Here is a 19087-nt window from a genome sequence, read left to right as displayed (position 1 = left end):
TATTAACTCCGTTATTCCATTTGCTTTTAGCTGCTCAGATCAGAAATTCAAAAATGCCCGGCCACAAGCCCATAAAAAGCTACTTGAAAATTAAATTGGGCGTAAACGAGGGTGTTTTGTTTGCGACGTTTGAGTTTTTGCTGCGGATGGTCCAACCATATGCCAACCCGCCTGCGTTTGTGCTAAGAACCCCACCCCCTAAATTACTTTCCTCTTTCGGTGGGCGGTCTCATCAGACGGCAAAGAGGCCATGGGTGGGCAGGCAAAACACAAAAAAGGGAGCGAAAATATTGGCTCACATGTCAACGCGCTGGAACAACAAACATTACACCACAATAAAAAAGAACAGGATCCGGCTGAGACCAAGGACAACCCACTGAGAAAGGAGCACGCGTTTCGATTCCGATTGCTGAATCACTTCACCCCACTTCCCTCCGAGGAATCCCCGTCGTTTTTGCTGCTGTAACGGTTGACCAAATCAATTCACAATCTCGAGCACTCGGAATTTGTGATATCTCGCCTATAAGATATTGTTATTCAAATAGAATATATTCCAGTACCGGATGTCCTTGCCCATCCATCAGTACATCAGTATACAGTACACATAAATCGAACTTATCTTCGATCTGAAGTGAAGCGTTTCATCGCAAAACATTTATCATCGCATTTGTCATGGACTCGATGGCGTTTTCTTTTCGCTCTCGCATATTTTATGCAAATCGAACAATGGCAAAAACTAAATAAATAATTACAGAGCACTAATCCGCACTTGTCTCCGGATGGCGAGGTCGTTGTCGTTGGTGACGTAAGAGGAGTTCCCAAAAGCAGGCCAAAACTGGTTTTTTCAAGGCCCCTCGAGGGAACCAAGAAAAAAATCGCAAATTATACGAATTATGCAACGACCCAAAAACACTTAAATGCAGTTTTTACTGCAAGACGATACTTGAAATGCGGAGGGCAAAATAATAATAAAGAAAACTGAGTTTCAGACTACAACAATTTGTTAAAAAATCAGAATTTTATATATAACCGCTATACAATAAAATACAAAATATTTAATAAATCCATCACTACTCCCCAAACTAAATCCATAATCATTCGCTGGAATAAGTTTTCAGTTAAATATGCTAATTGAATACCCGGCAGCAGCCCCAAAATCTCTCAACTCCACTCCACTTTATGCACAAATAACTAAATATGTATTTCGGCCGTGGGAATCTACCCCCAAAATCCACATAGCGGGGCCCCAAAATGATGTGTACCCACTTATAGTATATACACATTTCACCTGTAATTCAGGTGAGTGCGGGTATTCCGACCGCTTATGCTGCGCGCACGAATGCGAATGCTTGAATAATAAATTAAGCAAATATTTTAATATTCATCATGCAATTAAAATAAGCTGCCTCCGTGCTCGCAAACTTTTCGGGTAGCCTAATATAATAAGCATTATCTGGAGCTTCGAGGGGGGTTCGAGTTGGGGATCCAAAAAGTTTCGTGGAAAAAAGTACATTTTGCGGAAATTAAGTTTGACTTGTGGGGGGAAAAGGGAGGAGGACTAAGCCTGTGTAGGTGTTGATTGCTTGAGTTTAATTTGTTAGAATTGCGTAAAGCATTAAAATGTTTGCCCGACTAATTACACACACACATACTCGTACAGAACGTCGGGAAAAAGGAGTGAATTTTCCATGTGCATGTTAAAAGTCGTGAAAACTTTATCCTTGCTTAAGCGCAATCTGCGAAAAGTGCGAAAATTTTAAGAAAAACTTTTGCGGCAACTCAAGGTGGAAACTGAGATGGAGCTCACAAGATTGACATTGACAGAGCCACCCCCCAATTTCCCCGCCATTTTCCTTATATCTCTGAGTTGCCTGGAGGAAAAGTTATGTACTAACTAACGAGCTCAACGACAACACTCGTGCTTGTGAATGTCTTAATTAGAGAGAGAGGGAAAAGGAAAAGCAGAAGGAGAAGTCGTCCGGAACGGGGTCTATGAGTATAGCAATTAAGGCGGCGGCAGTCGAGTGGGCGTGGGACATGGCCACGCCTCTGCACTGATAAAAAATGAGTCATAAAGTTCTAATTAAATATAAAAAGAAAATTATGGAAAAAATAAATAAATTATAGGTACAGAAATTTTTTTTTTAATTTCATTTTTAAATTAATATCTTTCTAAATTGCTAAATGATCATATACATTTTTTTTATTTTGAAGTACTCGTTTACGATTTCACTTTAAATTGAGACTTTAAAATTAAAAAAACCGATTTTGTATATACTATTGAAATTCTTAATAGATTGGAAATATTTTTCCCAGTGCTCTAAAGTCGCCTATGGCAATTAGCATATTTTTGCCAGTCCCCAAAACACGAGTGAAAGAGACAGACTTATCAAGGCAAAAAGAGAGGGGTTTATCAGGAGGAGCAGGGATGGGAAAAAGGGGGTAGAAACGGGGGTAGCTAGAACGAAGCCCCAAGCCCCAGACTCTCGGGCATCCGAGGCATCTGTTGGATGTGCACATGCAAAATTTAATTATGACCAAAGGATGAGTGCTTAATTATACGCAAACATTTAAGTTTACTGTTTTTTTTGCAACTAGAGAGGAGAACCGAGGGGGGTTCTAGAAAGAGGGCTGTCTACGCCCGAGTGTTTGCCTTCGCTTGCTTTTGCTATGGCTGCTATTTGAGCTTTCTCATCTCGTTTTTGCCGCTTGGACTTTTGCTTTTTTGGCTCGAAGCTTAATTAGGGGCCACGGGGTGAAAAAGTTGGGGAAATGAGTATTTATTTATATATGTGTGGGAGGTAAATAGTTGGCTTTCCCATAAACCGGGCGGGGTTTTGAAAGCGAATAGGAATTTTAAAGAGTTCTGCATCTAGCTCGGAAATTGAAACGTTCCTAAAATATTATAATATTTTCCTATCAACACTCAACTAAAATTCATAACAAAAAATTTTCAAAACCATTATTTTGGATTTCAGCAATAAAAAAACAATTACCTTATCGAAAATTCTGTTTCAAGCGGCCAAGCGTTTTGCATTCTCCAACTACCGAAAAAAGAAGAAATACAGCAAGAGCAGACAAAGCGAGAAAACCTCGGAAAAATCACGGCAAATTGTGGGTGGATAAGGGAAGGCAAAAAACATGACAAGCTTAGGAAATTGGGGCAGGGGGGAGGCCAAATAAAAAGTGAAAAGCGAAGAGAATTAAAAGCGACAGTGGCCGCGACGTTTGTGGTCCCTTTTCCCGGCGGTTGTGGTCGCCATTCGCGAGGTCTGCCTGTCGAAAATCCTCCTAAAACATCCCCAACTCGATTAGCATATCCAGAGCTTTTCGTTATGACCACAGAGCAGCAGCTGCCCCACCTTTAGCCGAAATTATCAAATTTTAGACACATTTCCTTGGTCGCCCCGAGGCTTAAAGTAAATTTGAACAAATGGAAATTGAATTTTTTCCACTTACTCCACTTTTTTCGGCTCCCAAATAAACTTCAGTTGATCAAACGCAATTATTTCTAATAAAAAAGTATATATATATTATGTTCTATAATTTTATTAATGGGGATTATGAGAGTCATAGGAATTTACGAGTACCAGTTCCACGAAACGTTGTCTCACTTATCAATTAAAACATTCAAATTGCATTAAATGTTTTTTATTGTCTGGTTGCCTTGACATGCGACTAAGCGTAATATTTCATTCAATTAAAACGCTCACAAAAATGACAACTGGGTGTTGATTATTCGCCCCACCCACCACGCACATACAAAATATTTAGGTTTATTAATAATAATGCAATTACGCATAAAAATGTTTTAATTTATTTCAATTAAGCGTTAATTAAAACTCTGTTTGTTGTTTTTGTTTGCCCTGTGTGATGTGGTGTTTAATTTTGTTTTTTTCTTTATTTTGCCTTTGAATTGGTTCCGTTTAATGTGCGCGTGCAGGCGAAATGCAAAGCACTTGAATGTGTGAATGGGTGCAGTGACAGAAAAGCGAGAGAAGTTCAAGGAGTTTTGTAAATTTTCGTACAATAATATTTATTTATTTAAAAAATATCAACAAGTTAATAGGGAATTTAATTTTAACTTTTAATGTAGAATAGTCAGAGATCTACTAATTTTTGCAGGCCTTCTCGCATTCCTCCTGGGTATTGAAATGGTTTTTGTTTTGCCCGCAGCCGTTGTAAAAGAATTGGACGCACTCATTGCTTTCTTGAAGATAAGTGTACTTCTCAAATCGCCCACGGCAGGGTCCATTTGACCGAGGCTCCTCGCCACAAATTGCTAAAAATTTAAGAAAAACAAAAAAACATTTTTAGTAAACCGTAGAGCTACTATGAGGTGGTTATATATATATTTAAATATATTTAAAGTTTTTTAGAAAATAAAACTTAATATTTTTGTTTAGCTTCAAATTTTAGATTTTGTCTGCTTTGTCATCTCTCCATATATTTCTTCGATAATTTTTTAAATAAAAATACTTACGATTTTTTAGTTGGGCCACAGCAGCTCCCAAAAGGCAGCAGAGCAGCACGAAAACAGCAAAGTATTTCATATTGATTTTGGTTTTGATTTGGGATCGATGAAACTTCAACCACGACTGTCGAAAGTAAACTGCTGAACAATCCGAGATGCTGTCTGCGTTATATAGGCCCAAACCGGATCGCTTATCAGTCGACAAGAGTTAGGGGCTAAGGTTATAGCCTTATAAGCTTGACTTTTGTTTTAATTTTATATTTACTTCAATATATATTTTTAAGTAAACATTTTAAATTATTATTTATATATATTTATTATTTATAAATATATATTTTTAAGTAAACATTTTAAAATATTATTAATATTCTTTTTTAATTTTGTACTTTCAGCAACTGCGGCTTTCGCCCCGTTTTGAGTGAACAGAGCGCCGTGGCAGGAGCGGCGGCGGCTGCGGCCGCCCAGCGAGGCGCCAACCACCCACCGTTTTTCCTTCCGCCCCACCTGGCCGCCCAGTTCACCCATCAGCCGCTTTTCCCGGGACTAAAAGGTAAGTTTCAGTCTTGGCAATCGATCAACGGCAAAATCAATCCAAATCACTTCAGTCTAATCAAATTATTTGAAGTGGGCCAAAGGCAACAGATGCTGTTCGTAAAAGATAAATCAAAATCAAATCAGTTTGTCTACCTTTGTTCAGACAAAATGTAAAATTAATAATTGAATTAGAAAATATATTTTGACAAGGATTTAAAATCAATTAACAATTCCAATCAATTTTTATTTGTAATTTGATTAAAATAAATTCTCTGATTTATACCTATTACAAATATTCATAAATTACTCGCCTTTATATTAAATCTAATAAAATGTATTCTCCTTAATTTTATTAATATATATTTCTTCTCGCTTTTTTTCAGGCGTTTCCCCATTCCAGAGCCTCTGCTCCTGCTGCTCCTTGAAGCCCCCGCCGCCGCCGGGCTCCTCGGTGGTGGCTCCATTGAGCATCCCAGTGAGCAGCAGTTCGGCGGCCAGTTCCCCGGAGTCGCCCAAGTCCTCTGGCCAGGGACCCTCTGGCCATGATCCGCGCTCCAATTCGGTGGCCGAACTGCGGCGAAAGGCACAGGAACATTCGGCGGCTCTCTTGCAATCGCTGCATGCCGCAGCTGCAGCAGGATTGGCCTTCCCGGGCCTCCACCTGCCACCCCTCTCCTTCGCCCATCATCCGGCCTTGGGACAGCATGTGGTCAATCACAACAATAACAACAACAACACGATGAGGATGAAGCACGAGGCGCAGGACATGACCATGAATGGATTGGGACCGGGATCAGGATCGGGCGGAGGAGCAGCTCTTTTAGATCTGGCTGAATCGGCAGTGGCATATCAACAGCAGCAACAACAACATGCAACACTATCGCCACCAACCACGCCCACTCAGCAGTCATCGGGGGGGGTGGCAGCAGCTGAATGTTCTCCCGGTTCAGGAGGAATCTCGGGATCGGGTTCTTTGAATGGCAATGCGGTGCTAACCAAAATGGAATAAATGAAGGGAAATCCAAACTGATTGTGCAATGAAAATTTTATCGTATAGGGCATATAGGGTATTTTATTTCGCAGATTTCGAAATTTGTACAAATTTATTTCCCATTTCTTTAGGACTCCAAATAGAAGCTGTGAAATAAAATACCCAAAACCAGCCTGTTTGTAACAATAAACATTTAAAAGTTAAATAGTAGACTAAGCTCTAGTTTAGCCCTAATTTAATCAAGCAAGAGAACATACACAATATAAAAACAACAAAAAATTAAAAAAAAAACACAGCAGCACTTTAAATAAAAAATAATTATATATTAGAATAATAGTTAGCTGTTGTTGGTTTCGGCAGATAAGACGAGCCAAGATAACCCCTGATTGAACCCAACATAATCAGCAACAGCCGAAGAAGACAATTCCAAATGATTAACAATATCAATTAACACGCGAATGCATATGAACAATATTTACAACAAATAATACAGCATATATACACACATGATTATAAACCCTTACAGTATATAGAGGATAGCTAACAAATCGGAAATATATAGCCTAGCCTAATCACACTGAATCGGACACTAATTACCGTAAGCGCCACAACCAATATTATTTAATATTAAACGAGTTAATAAAGAAAACAATAAAGATGATCACATTAGGATAACAAAACCGGAGTTCTAATTTTATTTATTTATGGGTAAATAGGTATTTAATTTTTGCAGGTCTGCTCGCATTTGGCCCTGCTCTCGAACAGATTGTTATTTCCCTTGCAGCCGGAATACTGGAAACTGATGCACTCGTTCGTGTCTCGGCGATAGGTCCACTTGCCCTGCAGCGCCTTGCAGGTTCCAATTTTACCGAACTCCTCTCCACATACGGCTGAAAATTAAGTAAAAAAAGTATATTCCAATTATTTATTATCTAATTTTAATTTTTTAGTTTTTTACAAATAACACTAACGTCTATTGCCTAAGAATCAACTCTCAGTCCAAACCAGCAAACCGGTAGCTTTCGAAATTTATTCAGAATTTTTTGTAATGCTCGAAAGGCTATTTTAAAATTTTTTGAATTTTTTGCAAATGCCTGAATAAGTTCTCAAAGTATATATTTACCAAATTTTCTATGAACTAGAATTTTTAAGACAATATTACTGGAAAAACTTTCAATATTCTAGTTCCTGATTTTTCACAATTTTTATGGATGATACTTACGATTTTTGAGGGCCGCCAAAGCGGTTCCCAAAAGGCAGCAGAGCAGGGCGAAAACGGCAAAGTATTTCATATTGATTTAGGTTGGCACTACTGAGATCTCAATCGCGACTGACGGAACTAAACTGTTGAAAGGTTCGAGTTGCCGACTGTGCTATATAGGCCCAAACCGGATTGCTTATCAATCGACGAGGGTCAAGCGCGATTTCTGTTTGACTTTTTTGCGAGCACCGACAAAAACAACAAACCTTGATATTATAGTTTATTTGTATTTTTGCAAAACAAGATTGCCGGCTATTTGTTTTGGTTTTCAGGTTACAGATATGGGGTTTTTTTTGGTTCAGTCCTTACAGGCTTTTTCACATTCATCTCGGGAGGCGAACTGATTGGAGTTTCCTCCGCAGCCACCGAAAATGAACTCGGAACAGGCGTTTTTGGAAGCATCATAGGTCCAGGTTGGCATGTAAGCCATGCAGGCAGCTCCATCCTGGGCCATGCCCATCTTCGAAGGCGTCTGCTGGCACATTTCTGATGGGGTGAAAACTTAGACCCATTTTCGGACAAGATTTACTAGATCCCTACTTACCCGGCTTGGCCTGGACCCCAAAATGATGGCTGGAGAGGCTCAGCAGGATGGCAATGGCAACAATACCAAGACACTTCATTTTTAAAGCAACTCCAGTTTAACTCTGGTTGTCCAGACTTGGCAACTTCACAGTTTTATAGTGACGTACATATAGCAATCGGGAGAAGGAATAGCTTTGGCTTATCTAGCAGGTCAACGGAGCCTGACTCTATATAGAAAGTCGGGAGATAGCTGATAGGAATTAGCACACAGCACTGTTAGCTCATAAAAAATAATTAATTAAGTTTAATATATGCCAGTCTGGATTGTTCAATCCGTCACTATCAAGCTTAGATTGCGTCATCTTTCTGATTTTATGGCTTTGTCACATCTGGAAAAATCAGTTTCCGCACAAAAGTAAAGAAATCTTTCAATTTAAAAACACTAACCCAATTGTTATTAACATTTGCTGCAAAATGTTAAAAGTTACCAATCCATTATTACCTTTATATAAATAAACTTCAATGGTTTTGATAACGATCGAAAAGGACACATATACCATCTTTCAGACCTAAAGAATTCTCTACAACGGCGGCTAAGAAAACACCCGAAAGTATCATCTTAATGGCTTAAATTTTTTCCAACTTTCGTTTGCCGTGAATAAAATTTAACTAAAGTAAAATGAATTTTACAATAAAAACAATACAACTACAGGCCTTATAAATATTATTACCGAAATAAAAACATTAAGTGGTTTTCACTTCATCAAAATGTATTTGCGAACACTATTTTTCACAACTCTTCTGTGAGACAACTCTATTTTCATTCCGTAGCTGAATGTAGTAGAATATAGTAAAAAAATCTGTAGATATCAGATCTGTAAACAACTAAGGCTTAAACATAACAACTCTGTCCACATTACATTGCTAAGTAATTTGCAAAGCACTTTTCTTCACATTCTTTCTTTGAATTGAAGTTATTGCCATTTTTACCACAGCCTCCGTAGATAAATTTGACGCACTTATTTTTACCGGAGTTATAAGACCACTTGTAAAATATAGCACGACAAAATCCAGGAAAGGAATGAGGTTGACCACAGATTTCTGTTAAAATTAAATGTATACAATTGAAACTATTAAAAAGTATAGAAAGTTTATAAATTACCATTTTTTAGAGCCAAGGAACTGGTCACAAAGGCGATCAAGCCCACAACCAAGTAAATTAGCTTCATGGTGAACAAAACTTAGAACTTTCAGTTGGCGTAGACAAATGAATACTTTTGCTGGAGCAAACGGTGCTAAGTATTTTAAAAGCCAAACATTACAACCAGAATTATTATTCTAAAAAATAAAAACTTTAACAGGTTTTCATTTTTCTAAAATTTATTCGGAAACACGACGCTATTAATTTCATATATGTTTATTGCAAACACTTCTCTTCACAACTTTTCCTTGAACCGAATCTATTTTCATTGCCGCCACAGCCTCCGTAGATGAATTCCACGCACTTATTATTGCCGGCATCGTAAGACCAACTGGGGAAATAAGCCTCGCAGGATATTTTACGTTCAACATCACCATCCCGAGAATGGGGTAGACCACAAATTGCTGTACAAATTAAATTAATTTAATTTTTCTAAGTATAATAAAACAAATTTATTTAATGTACCATTTTTGAGAGCAAAAGAACCGGCCACAAAGGCGATGAATAAGAAAAGCAGGACTTGCAGCTTCATATTGTAAAAAATTCAGAACTTTCAGCTTGCTTCAACAAAAATGAACTAAAGCTGAAACACTAGAGCCTCGTATTTTATACCCTTCCCAGTTAACTTACAGCTTATCGCAGAAGCACATGAAATATTTCATTGTTAGTCAATCAAACAAAAACAAATTTCCTCGCACTGATTTCTGTAAATATGTATAAATGTCTAATAATTATATTTGCTTACTAGAACGATTTCATAAATCTCAGGAAATTACGAGCTTTATCTTATTAATAGCAGGTCACTGGAACTCAGACTTTAGATACAGCAAATTGCGCCACAAATAAAGTAATCTCTAATTAAAAATAATTTTTTTTTTAGTTTTTGTTCACTTAATTTTATTGCAAACACTCTTCTTCACAATTTTCCTTGGAATCGAATCGATTGTCGTTGCCTCCACAGCCGCCGTAGATAAATTTGATGCACTCGTTGTGATTACTATCGTAGGACCAACTTGGTATATAGGCTTCACAGGAGATTTGGCCATCACCATTGCGAGAGTGGGGAAACCCACAGATAGCTAGAATTTTTGGCAATGATACACTAAGAGCATTCAAAGAATTATTATCACAAACCATTTTTCAAGGCTAAAGCACTGGACGCAAAGGCGATGAACACAAAAACAAAGATCAACAGCTTCATAATGATAAATATTTTTGAACCTTCTGCTGGCTTAGATAAAAGCAAACTAAGGCCGAACGACCAGAGTCGCGTAATTTATAGCCGTTTCCATTGAACCTTCAGCTAATCGCCGAGCACATTAAACATTCTGATTATACGACAAACAAATTAACAAATGGCTGGGAAATCTCCACAAAAAATTCGCACCGATTTATGTAAATATTTGTGCCGGATTGTTTACTTTCCTTGGCTTCCCAGAACTCACTTTGTTTACCAGCCGCCAGAAAGGGAAAGCCCCTCACATTAGTAGGTACTACACATTATAATTGTATTATCATTCGAAATAATAATAATAAACAATGGGCACTACAAACAAAGCGTGTCAACGAGTGTGGAAATTGTGCTGTAATTATCGACTGGTTCTCTTATCGAAAGGGAAATGGAATTAACACACATTAGTCACAGTAATTATGACGAAAACTCTTTACGAAATATATTTCACATGCTGTGTGAGTCATTCGATGATATACTTAACCAGAAAGAACAATTAGCTACTTGAAACGAATTTCTCCTTTCTATAAATATTTAATTATTCGACGTAAATGAATAATTGTTTATTGAAGCAGTTCATTAATTGCATCTGTGATAACAGCTTGTTGAAAGTATAATTTAATTAATGACTATTTGCAAACACTCAATTACTTTAAAATATTAAACTTTGATCTAAAGGGAAAATTCTAATTGATAAAGCACATATTATTTATAAATCTGAGATAAACATAAGGTTTGTGGAGATCCATATAAAAATTATGCAAAATTTAATAAAGTACAACTTTCACTTAAATTTAAAAACTCTCAAAATTTATAAAATTTTAATAAAAATTTTACTAATTGTTAAAAGTGAAAACCTATTTTCTAAACACCCAAAAAGCTTGAAAAAAGATAAGGTACTACGGAAGTTCATTGAAACATATTTTTTATTGTTGAATATTATTTTTAATCACAAGGGGTTTCCCAAAGTTATTCCTTGCACTTGCTCTCGCACAACTCCTGGGTCGGGAATCGGTTATCATTGCCACCGCAGCCGCCGTAGACGAAATCTTTGCAGGAATTGGATTCGGCATGATAACTAAAACTGGGAATAAAGGCGGCGCACTTGATGATACCATTGCCCTCAACAGCAGCAGGTTGTCCACAGATGGCTAATATAAGGAAAATTCAATTAGAATGTTATATATTTCTGTATACATTTTCAACTCACGATCCTTGAGGCCCAAGGCAAGGCCCATCAGAGCAAAAATCAAGCAGACAGCAGCAATGAACTTCATAATGATTTTTGTATTTTGGATTTTGAAAACTATCTCTCGCAGCAGCTTCCGTGGAACGACTAATGCTAATCGGAGGTCTGACACTGGGTTTTATACGCTGTGCCCATCGGGAGCGGGAACTACAAATCGACTCGGGATCTTATCGATGTGCTCATGAACTTACGGTTCATTAACGAGTGCTCGTGAAATTGGTAGCCAAACACCGGAGACATTGAGTACTTTGAGTGTTTGTGTTGGAAATAAAGCAGGGGTCGCAAATAAACTTAGGTACTACGTTCTAAATAAAGTAAATTAATTTCAGCACTGATTGGTCATTCGGCAGTGGGTTTGTCCAAATTGTATTTTATTTTTCGCTATCAGTGTGGAGTACATAATGTATTTGTTATGTATTTCAGACCCTGAGTGTTTTTGTAGAGAAAGTTGGGAATTTGTTATTTAAAAAGATTTATGAAAGTAGGGAACAGACCAAATATCTTTGGTTGGAAGGAATTTCCGTGTTGTTCTGAAATATTTAACACCCACTTTCCTAACCGAAGGATTCTTTTCAATTCGAATAATTAATAAAGTTTATTTTCTGTATAGACTACCCATAAATCTTGCCTCTTTTAATCATACAGCTCCCAAACTAATGACTTTTTAAGATGAATGGGCATATATTGAAACGTCATTAGTCCAGAAAAGCTTTTTCCTCCAGATTCTAAGTTTTCACTAATTCATTACGGCCCTATTCTGTAATTACTATTTTACAAATAATACGAATAATGATATCCATAATTTTAGACATTTATAACAAAATATTAGATAAAATATAATATTATATTATTTAAAAAATCAAATACTTTTATTAAAACAATCAACTCAGTATGTTAATGCATTTGAATCAGAGATGAAGTTGGGTATGACAAATAAGTTAAATACTAAGAAACTAAATAAAATCAAGCCGAAGTGCTAGTTTCGGTGGTCGCATCGCCGCTTTGTTCAGTGGTGGTGGGGGACTCCGAGGAGGACTTTCCCAAGCAGGCCTGTTCGCACTGCTCCTTGGATTCGAAATTGTTCTTGTTGCCGGCACAACCGCCGTAGACGAACTCCTCGCAGGATTGGGTATCCACATTGTAAGCGTATCGGTAGAAGAGGGCGAAACAGCGGCCCGTTTCCTTGGGCTGGTGACAGTCCTCGGGAACCTTGAGGTCGCCATCTGGCAGGGGTTGAGGGATTTTAGGATCCTCCGCCTTCTCCACCACAACATCCGAGGGAGCTGCCCGAATTCCGGCTGCCAGAAGCAGAACCGCCGCGATTATAATGAAGCTGAAGCTATATCTGAAGCACATTTCGATTCCGTTGAGTGGCTGCGAATGAATTCGGATCGTCGGCGAAGTGAGGCTTAAATACTATCCGTTCGAACTGATCCCACACTCACGTAGTCGAATCGTTCGGGTTTTTACCCACCACCGTTTTTGCCCCTTTTTGTGTGCCTTTTTTATCGGAGCGGCAGCTTGTTTGTCCAACTGATTCGACATCGCATGTAAATCACGGCGGTGCCTCTCTGACGTCTCTATCCATAGCTATATGTCTATATCTATATCCATATCCACCTGGCACCGTCCGCCTTCGAGAAGCTATCGTAGGCCCAACCTTCGGTTGCAGTTCAACGCACCAGGTGACTCAATCATAATGCTGGCCATTAACATTAACTCATATTCCAACTTGTTTCCGGATCGGTGTTATAGTTTTAGCAAACCCCATCACGTTCATATGGCGGAATGGGAATCTAACTTAACTACCTATAAACTGGATAGCTGCTTAATTAAATGGTTTATGTGTTTGTCTTCGACTAAAATAATTTAATCTAATGTTAAACAGTTTATGGATAAGTATTTCAGAAGAATTGTATATACAAAATCTCAAAGGTGTTTGTTTGTCATTTAAACAATTAAGATATTTTCCCCATAATATAAATTGTTTCAAACAGTTAGTGACTTTATCCGACTTTATAATATCCGAAAAATTTTGGTATGAGTGGTTCTAGCTAGATTTTAAATTGCAATAGATTTATAGCAGGAAATATATATTTTAAAAATAGATTAACTTTTATAATATTCATTTTAAAATGAATACAAATGTTTAAAAATTATAAAGTGATTTCATTTTCATTCTTCATGAATGTAGATTATAGATTTTACTAAAAATAATTTCATTTATATTTTTAAATTGGTTTAAACAATCCTTAATATTTAGTTCGCCATCGATTGGTTACTTTTTAGGTAGACAGGCCTCCTCGCAAGTTTGCCGGAATCCCCAGCGATTGTCATTTCCTCGACATCCGCCGTACTTAAAGGTTTCACAGATCTTTTTATCCTTGTTGTAATAGTACCTCTCTAGATTCATTCGACAAGGACCCACTTCCAAGGGCTGCAGACATTTGGGATCTATAAAAGAAGGGTTCAGTTTTAAAAAAAATGATAATTACTGATTATTACATAAATAAACTTACCTTGCACTAATCTCTGTGGCCTTATTGTTGTTGTGGCAATCGTAGGCTTATTTCCAGTCGGATTTCCTGGCTGCACCTGAGCCACAGGCTTCGGTTTGATGTTATTGTTGTTATTATTGGGAGTGGCCACGGCCTGCGAAAGTTGCATAAGACTTAGCAATAAAAGCGCTCCAAGGCAAAGAAACTGGGTCATCCGTAGTAGCATTTTGAGAGTGAAACCTGATAACTGAACGTTAAAAGCACCGACTGTGAACTGAACTGAGCCGAATGTTCTATATTCTAGTTCTATATTCTGGGCCTAAGCCGATGAGTTGAGTTCAAATTAAATCACTTGCTCACTCTCTGCCCAGCCATGTGTGAGTTTTTAGCTCGAATTGCGCATACGACGCGTTGAGCGCAGTCGAGATTAATTATCTGATTTAAACAGAGCAAATAGATCACACTTAATATTAACATACATACTTTCTCAAAGATGCAAGTAGACAGCAAAAAATAAAAACAGACAAACAAAAAATTGCATAAATTTAAATATAAAACTAATAAATAAATAATAATTTTAAATCATTTACCAAGTAAAGAATATACTGTAGTTTTAGTAAAAATAATATTATAATTTCCCTTTGTTAAAAATATTTCTAAACTGTAAGGTTCCTTCTTTTTATAAGAAATAGAAATGCAGGGTTATTTAAAATTAGTCACAGATATCAAAGCACTTATTTACGATTAAATAAACCAGTAGCTTGAGTTTTCTATTTCCCTAAAATCTTCAATCGATTCTAGTCAAGTGAAAAATATAGCTTTTAATGTGGATATGAGGTCCGTTATCGTATTTTATTATTTTATTTTACTAGCACTGGTTGCCAAGGGATTATCATATGGTAATTTGGTATAATTTAAACACCAATATCATGTAAAAAATAAAAATATTTCGGTTTTATAGACGCCTGTCAGCAAGAACCTGCTGTCGATGGCTTTGGAATGATTGCGTCTTGTGCTCATTATTCGAATTGGTTTTCTTATCATCCCGATACAAATGAATGCTTGGAATTCTCATATGGTGGCTGTGGTGGCAACGATAATAAGTTTACAACAAAAAAGATTTGCGAAACTGTGTGCAAAATGTAATTCCCCAACACCTTTTTGATTTAGGATTAAAATATTTACAAACTTATTGAAACTTAATTTTCTACCAATAAATATCAAAGTTTATCATATACGTGTAATCGTTTATTTTACATTTTAGATCAAATTTATAATAATTAATTTTATTAAAATATCATTGTGAAGGCAGAAAGGCAGAATCCCCAAATTTTGTTAATAATTTTTTCTGCTGGCATCTAGCATCTTGCCTTTAAAATATTATTCAATAACTTTATATATCGAAATTAAGATCACTCCACTTAAGGCATTTCTCTGAGAAATATTACACAATAAATAAATGGCTTAATTACAAAAAAAGTGACATAGTTTAAATTTCCTAGTTATACTTCTACGTTTCCCCTCGATAAGTAGTTTAGAGACTGAATGCTGCAATTTAATTACAAATAATTTAATATAGATTAGTACACAAATTTAAAATCAGTCATTGGTATGTCCTAGGCTACAAATCGATCCCAAGGCACTCTAATTCTTATTTGTTTTCTTATTGTATTTTCCCAAAATATTTGGGTCAAATGTCTCCATTTTAAGAGCCAGACTTAAGTTAGAAATTCTCAGAATTTCCTGAAATAGCGAGCAACAAAATATTAATTATCAAGAATTGCTATTGCGATTCCCGGTATTATTTATATGGAATTTTCAAGAGCCTATGAATTAAAGACATAATTATTTGTACGACTCAAAAAGCTACGCAAGAAACTTATAATTTTTTTTAAATAAGAAGGAATCAATTTGCCATTTGACATGTATAATAAAATTGGTTTTGGATAATACAGAAAAATGTATCATCCGATATTATTTAGTTCTGCTTAGTTTCTTGAGGCTGTTTCAGTATCAGTTATTCATAATTCTAGGATGAAAGCATTATTCTTTTGGGTAATAATTGCAATGTTGAGTTTGGTACGGGGCTTCAAAGACAGTGAGTGCTTTACAGACCGATTAACCCGATTATATTAATAATCCTGTATTTATAGTAATTTGCCATCTTGAACCATTCGTCGAAGGTCCATGTTTGGAAGTAATGACCCTCTATTCCTATATGAAGGTTAAAAATGAATGCGTATTCTGGCAGGGTTGCTTACTAAATGGTAATCACTTCAGCAGCAAGGATGAATGCGAAGCCAAATGCAAGGATAATGCAGCATTCAGAAACTAGTGAAAAAGAATTCCCTTTTAAGTGTTTAAAGAAAGCTTACATCACTATATTTTATTCACAGTCATAAGCACACAATAAAACTAAACAGTTATATGGTACTGTATATGGCAAGTAAAATTTGGAATTCAACATCAATCAATCTCAGAACATGCATTCAAATTTATAGTATGCTTTTCTATTAATAACCTTATTTGGGTTTGCCATGGCCGTAGACTTAGTATACCTAAAATTTCTTAAGTGCTAAAATAAAAACCTTTTCTTCGATAATATATTTATTTGTTTTAGCCATATGCGGCACCAGAACTATTTCCCCTGGGGATTGTAAAAGCGAAGACCACGGTTTTACTTATTTAGCTATAGCAAGAAAGTGTGTTAATACGTTTGCAAAGGAAGTGGCAATCCTCCCTAATAGGTGGCAATGTGAAGAAAAATGTTTGGAAATGTTACGTTCTAAAAAAAATGTTACTAAAAAAAATTAACATCACTAAAAAATATTATGTCGTTTAAGATTTACTTATTTGCTATGTTGGCACAGATCACCCGCCAATTAAATTGTCATTTTGTTTACTCAGTGTAGCAAATACAAATAAATAGTAGACGGGTTTCGATTTGCCCCACTGATAAGGAAAACTTTAGCCCCAGACTAGGCCAGACCATATTTAATTAAGATCTAGAGGAACGAACAGTCATACGATGTTGGTTATACGTGTGTATTGACTTTCTCATTTGTTCTGGACTTCTAATAATTTCAAGTCAACTGAAGAAAGTAGTGAATTCTCAAGAAATGAAATCAATTTCCATCGTTTTTCTATTGATAACTTTATTTGGGTTTGCCATGGCCGTAAACTTAGTATACCTAAAAGATCGTAAGTGCTAAAATAAAAAACTTTTCTTTATAATATATTTATTTCTTTTAGCCGTATGCGGCACCGGAACTATTTCCACTGGGGAGTGTAAAAGCGAAGACCTCGGTTTTACTTATTTAGCTTCATCAAATAAGTGTGTTAATACGTTTGCTTATTGCAATGGAAGTGGCAATTTCTTCCATACTATGTGGAAATGTGAAGAAAAATGTAAGGTTCAAGGATCAAGTTAATCCTGTAGGATTTCTTTTAATTGGAATTTTTACAAAAAAACTTAACATAATACAGCTTATAAAAAATCATTGTCTACTGCATGAAAGAAAATAAAATTTAATCTTTGTTTGCTGGTAGATTGTTATAATTTTTTGAATTGAACGGATTTCATTAGTGACGGGTCTTTATAAGATCTAAAAAAGCCTTTCCCCAACTGGTCAGGATTATTAGTTATTTCCCGTCCACTGCACTATGGGGAATTTGACCACTTTTTTTGGCCAAAACCCATTTTTTTAAAGTCGTTAAACTAAAATTGTGTTTTCTAGAATACTTTAACAGAAGACCAATCTTCAATGTTACGTTTCAGGAATTTCGATAGAGGCCCCCTCTGCTAACTTACAGCTGTTAGATCAGCTGCTGTATGTTGCATTTTCACGCCTCAGAAATTTGACGCAATGCTGAGACTATTTAATTGCTAAAAATAAGAGTCTTAAAGCAATTTAAGTGGAGTTTTTTGAATTAATTCAAGGGAGGGTAGTGTGCACTAAGTATTTGTGTGATTAAACAATCTAAATTAATCGTGGTTTTCTTGTAATCGATTATTTTTGTGACCGGTCTAACATGAATATTTTTAAAGAAAACCAATTTTTAAATAGAGATACAAAGCGAGTCCAGCGGAGTCCATCCATCAAACCTTAGGGAATTAAAGAGTAAGGAATTCTCTTTAAAATTAATGTAGTCAGAAAATTCACTTTTTTCGATTCTTGGAGAAATTTAGTTTTTTAGATCATAACCTCAAATTTTGCAATTGCCCCTTTGTTTGCACTGTGGAAGAAAGATATCAATAGACATACATTTGAAATGTCTTCTAAAGTAAGGCAAAAACACTTATCGCTACCATTTGACAATAAAAGCGGACTTAGGAGGTTGTAAAAAAAAAAATAAAGCTATAACTGTATCAAAAAATGAAAGAAATGGCATGTAAACTCTGAGAATTTTTGGTTCTATGAAACTAAAAGAAATATTCTTCCGATTTTAACACAATTTTCTGTGTGGTTTTAATACTGTATTAAAACAGTACTTATCAAGTTTTATGCATTTATCTCTAAAAATAGCAAAGTTGATCTGATCATTCCTATGGCAGCTATATGATATAGTTGTCTGATCCGAAAGATATTCATGCAGAATATGCGTTGTGATAAATAATAACGATTGCTAAAGTTTTACTTTGATATCTTTAAAATTGATGGAGTTATTAATATTGGCCAAAAAAAGTGGTCAAATTCCCCATAGTGCACTGAAAGAAGTGGTAAATTCTCAAGAAATGAAATCAATTTCCGTTGCTTTTCTATTATTAAGTTTTTTCAGTTTTACCATGACCCTAAAAAATCGTAAGTGTTAAAAAAAAGAATTTTCTGCAATAATATATTAATTTCTTTTAGCCGTCTGCGGTCTTAAAGTTATTTCTAGGGGAAGGTGTACAGTGTTGACCTGGGGTTTCACTTATTTACCTAAAGAAAATAAGTGTCTTAAGGTTTTTGCATTTTGCCGAGGGCTTGGCAATTTCTTTCCTAGTACAACTAAATGTGAGTCAATGTGCAAAGTATAAGATATTACTTTATGAGCATTTTTCTTGCATTTGTACGGAATAAAATTAAATTATGTTTGCATTAAAAATTGACCTACTAAAAAACATTATGCACTTATTTTTT

At 36.0% G+C, this 19087-nt stretch overlaps 11 protein-coding genes across 11 annotated transcripts in view; 3 read left to right on the top strand and 8 right to left on the bottom strand.

The window, feature by feature from the left end:
• The window catches only part of Drgx (Dorsal root ganglia homeobox), a 34735-nt gene extending 28070 nt beyond the window's left edge, over nt 1–6665 (top strand). The window contains exons 7-8 of the mRNA XM_017151663.3: nt 4867–5024; nt 5392–6665. Of these exons, the coding sequence (XP_017007152.2) occupies nt 4867–5024; nt 5392–6017 (784 nt within the window). The 3' untranslated portion in view covers nt 6018–6665. The remainder of the gene's footprint in view (nt 1–4866; nt 5025–5391) is intronic.
• On the bottom strand, nt 6661–7378 carry LOC108064247 (chymotrypsin inhibitor SCI-II). Its single transcript, XM_017151669.3, has 2 exons — nt 7222–7378; nt 6661–6889 (listed from the first exon to the last, which is right to left on the bottom strand). The coding sequence occupies exons 1-2, from the start codon at nt 7289–7291 to the stop codon at nt 6720–6722; spliced, it is 240 nt and encodes a 79-aa protein (XP_017007158.1). The 5' UTR covers nt 7292–7378; the 3' UTR covers nt 6661–6719.
• An 89-nt stretch (nt 7379–7467) lies between these two features.
• On the bottom strand, nt 7468–7998 carry LOC108064244 (male accessory gland serine protease inhibitor). The gene is made up of 2 exons (XM_017151666.3): nt 7805–7998; nt 7468–7746 (listed from the first exon to the last, which is right to left on the bottom strand). The coding sequence occupies exons 1-2, from the start codon at nt 7881–7883 to the stop codon at nt 7559–7561; spliced, it is 267 nt and encodes an 88-aa protein (XP_017007155.2). The 5' UTR covers nt 7884–7998; the 3' UTR covers nt 7468–7558.
• Nucleotides 7999–8534: 536 nt separating this feature from the next.
• On the bottom strand, nt 8535–9075 carry LOC108064246 (male accessory gland serine protease inhibitor-like). The gene is made up of 2 exons (XM_017151668.3): nt 8948–9075; nt 8535–8886 (listed from the first exon to the last, which is right to left on the bottom strand). The coding sequence occupies exons 1-2, from the start codon at nt 9012–9014 to the stop codon at nt 8702–8704; spliced, it is 252 nt and encodes an 83-aa protein (XP_017007157.2). The 5' UTR covers nt 9015–9075; the 3' UTR covers nt 8535–8701.
• Nucleotides 9076–9186: 111 nt separating this feature from the next.
• LOC108064245 (male accessory gland serine protease inhibitor-like) lies at nt 9187–9609 on the bottom strand. Its single transcript, XM_017151667.3, has 2 exons — nt 9452–9609; nt 9187–9390 (listed from the first exon to the last, which is right to left on the bottom strand). The coding sequence occupies exons 1-2, from the start codon at nt 9516–9518 to the stop codon at nt 9203–9205; spliced, it is 255 nt and encodes an 84-aa protein (XP_017007156.1). The 5' UTR covers nt 9519–9609; the 3' UTR covers nt 9187–9202.
• Nucleotides 9610–9846: 237 nt separating this feature from the next.
• LOC108064249 (male accessory gland serine protease inhibitor) lies at nt 9847–10439 on the bottom strand. Its single transcript, XM_017151671.3, has 2 exons — nt 10121–10439; nt 9847–10065 (listed from the first exon to the last, which is right to left on the bottom strand). Exons 1-2 carry the CDS (start codon nt 10185–10187, stop codon nt 9884–9886), a joined length of 249 nt encoding a protein of 82 aa, XP_017007160.2. The 5' UTR covers nt 10188–10439; the 3' UTR covers nt 9847–9883.
• A 686-nt stretch (nt 10440–11125) lies between these two features.
• LOC108064220 (kunitz-like toxin PcKuz3) lies at nt 11126–11585 on the bottom strand. Its single transcript, XM_017151627.3, has 2 exons — nt 11428–11585; nt 11126–11368 (listed from the first exon to the last, which is right to left on the bottom strand). Exons 1-2 carry the CDS (start codon nt 11492–11494, stop codon nt 11187–11189), a joined length of 249 nt encoding a protein of 82 aa, XP_017007116.1. The 5' UTR covers nt 11495–11585; the 3' UTR covers nt 11126–11186.
• Nucleotides 11586–12314: 729 nt separating this feature from the next.
• On the bottom strand, nt 12315–13234 carry LOC108064197 (kunitz-type serine protease inhibitor bitisilin-2). Its single transcript, XM_017151603.3, has one exon. The coding sequence runs from the start codon at nt 12820–12822 to the stop codon at nt 12430–12432; it is 393 nt and encodes a 130-aa protein (XP_017007092.2). The 5' UTR covers nt 12823–13234; the 3' UTR covers nt 12315–12429.
• Nucleotides 13235–13540: 306 nt separating this feature from the next.
• Nucleotides 13541–14382, bottom strand: LOC108064198 (uncharacterized). The gene is made up of 2 exons (XM_017151604.3): nt 13986–14382; nt 13541–13920 (listed from the first exon to the last, which is right to left on the bottom strand). The coding sequence occupies exons 1-2, from the start codon at nt 14188–14190 to the stop codon at nt 13745–13747; spliced, it is 381 nt and encodes a 126-aa protein (XP_017007093.2). The 5' UTR covers nt 14191–14382; the 3' UTR covers nt 13541–13744.
• A 323-nt stretch (nt 14383–14705) lies between these two features.
• LOC108064209 (protease inhibitor) lies at nt 14706–15201 on the top strand. Its single transcript, XM_017151615.3, has 2 exons — nt 14706–14863; nt 14926–15201. The coding sequence occupies exons 1-2, from the start codon at nt 14797–14799 to the stop codon at nt 15108–15110; spliced, it is 252 nt and encodes an 83-aa protein (XP_017007104.1). The 5' UTR covers nt 14706–14796; the 3' UTR covers nt 15111–15201.
• A 740-nt stretch (nt 15202–15941) lies between these two features.
• Nucleotides 15942–16570, top strand: LOC108064210 (kunitz-type serine protease inhibitor conotoxin Cal9.1d). The gene is made up of 2 exons (XM_017151617.3): nt 15942–16062; nt 16118–16570. The coding sequence occupies exons 1-2, from the start codon at nt 15999–16001 to the stop codon at nt 16297–16299; spliced, it is 246 nt and encodes an 81-aa protein (XP_017007106.2). The 5' UTR covers nt 15942–15998; the 3' UTR covers nt 16300–16570.
• Nucleotides 16571–19087: the final 2517 nt, after the last annotated feature.

The sequence above is a fragment of the Drosophila takahashii genome, chromosome 2L (assembly GCF_030179915.1).
Source record: "Drosophila takahashii strain IR98-3 E-12201 chromosome 2L, DtakHiC1v2, whole genome shotgun sequence".
Classification (NCBI taxonomy): domain Eukaryota; kingdom Metazoa; phylum Arthropoda; class Insecta; order Diptera; family Drosophilidae; genus Drosophila; species Drosophila takahashii.
Note: the sequence above shows the minus strand (reverse complement) of the source record. Positions and strands in the feature narration are given on the sequence as shown.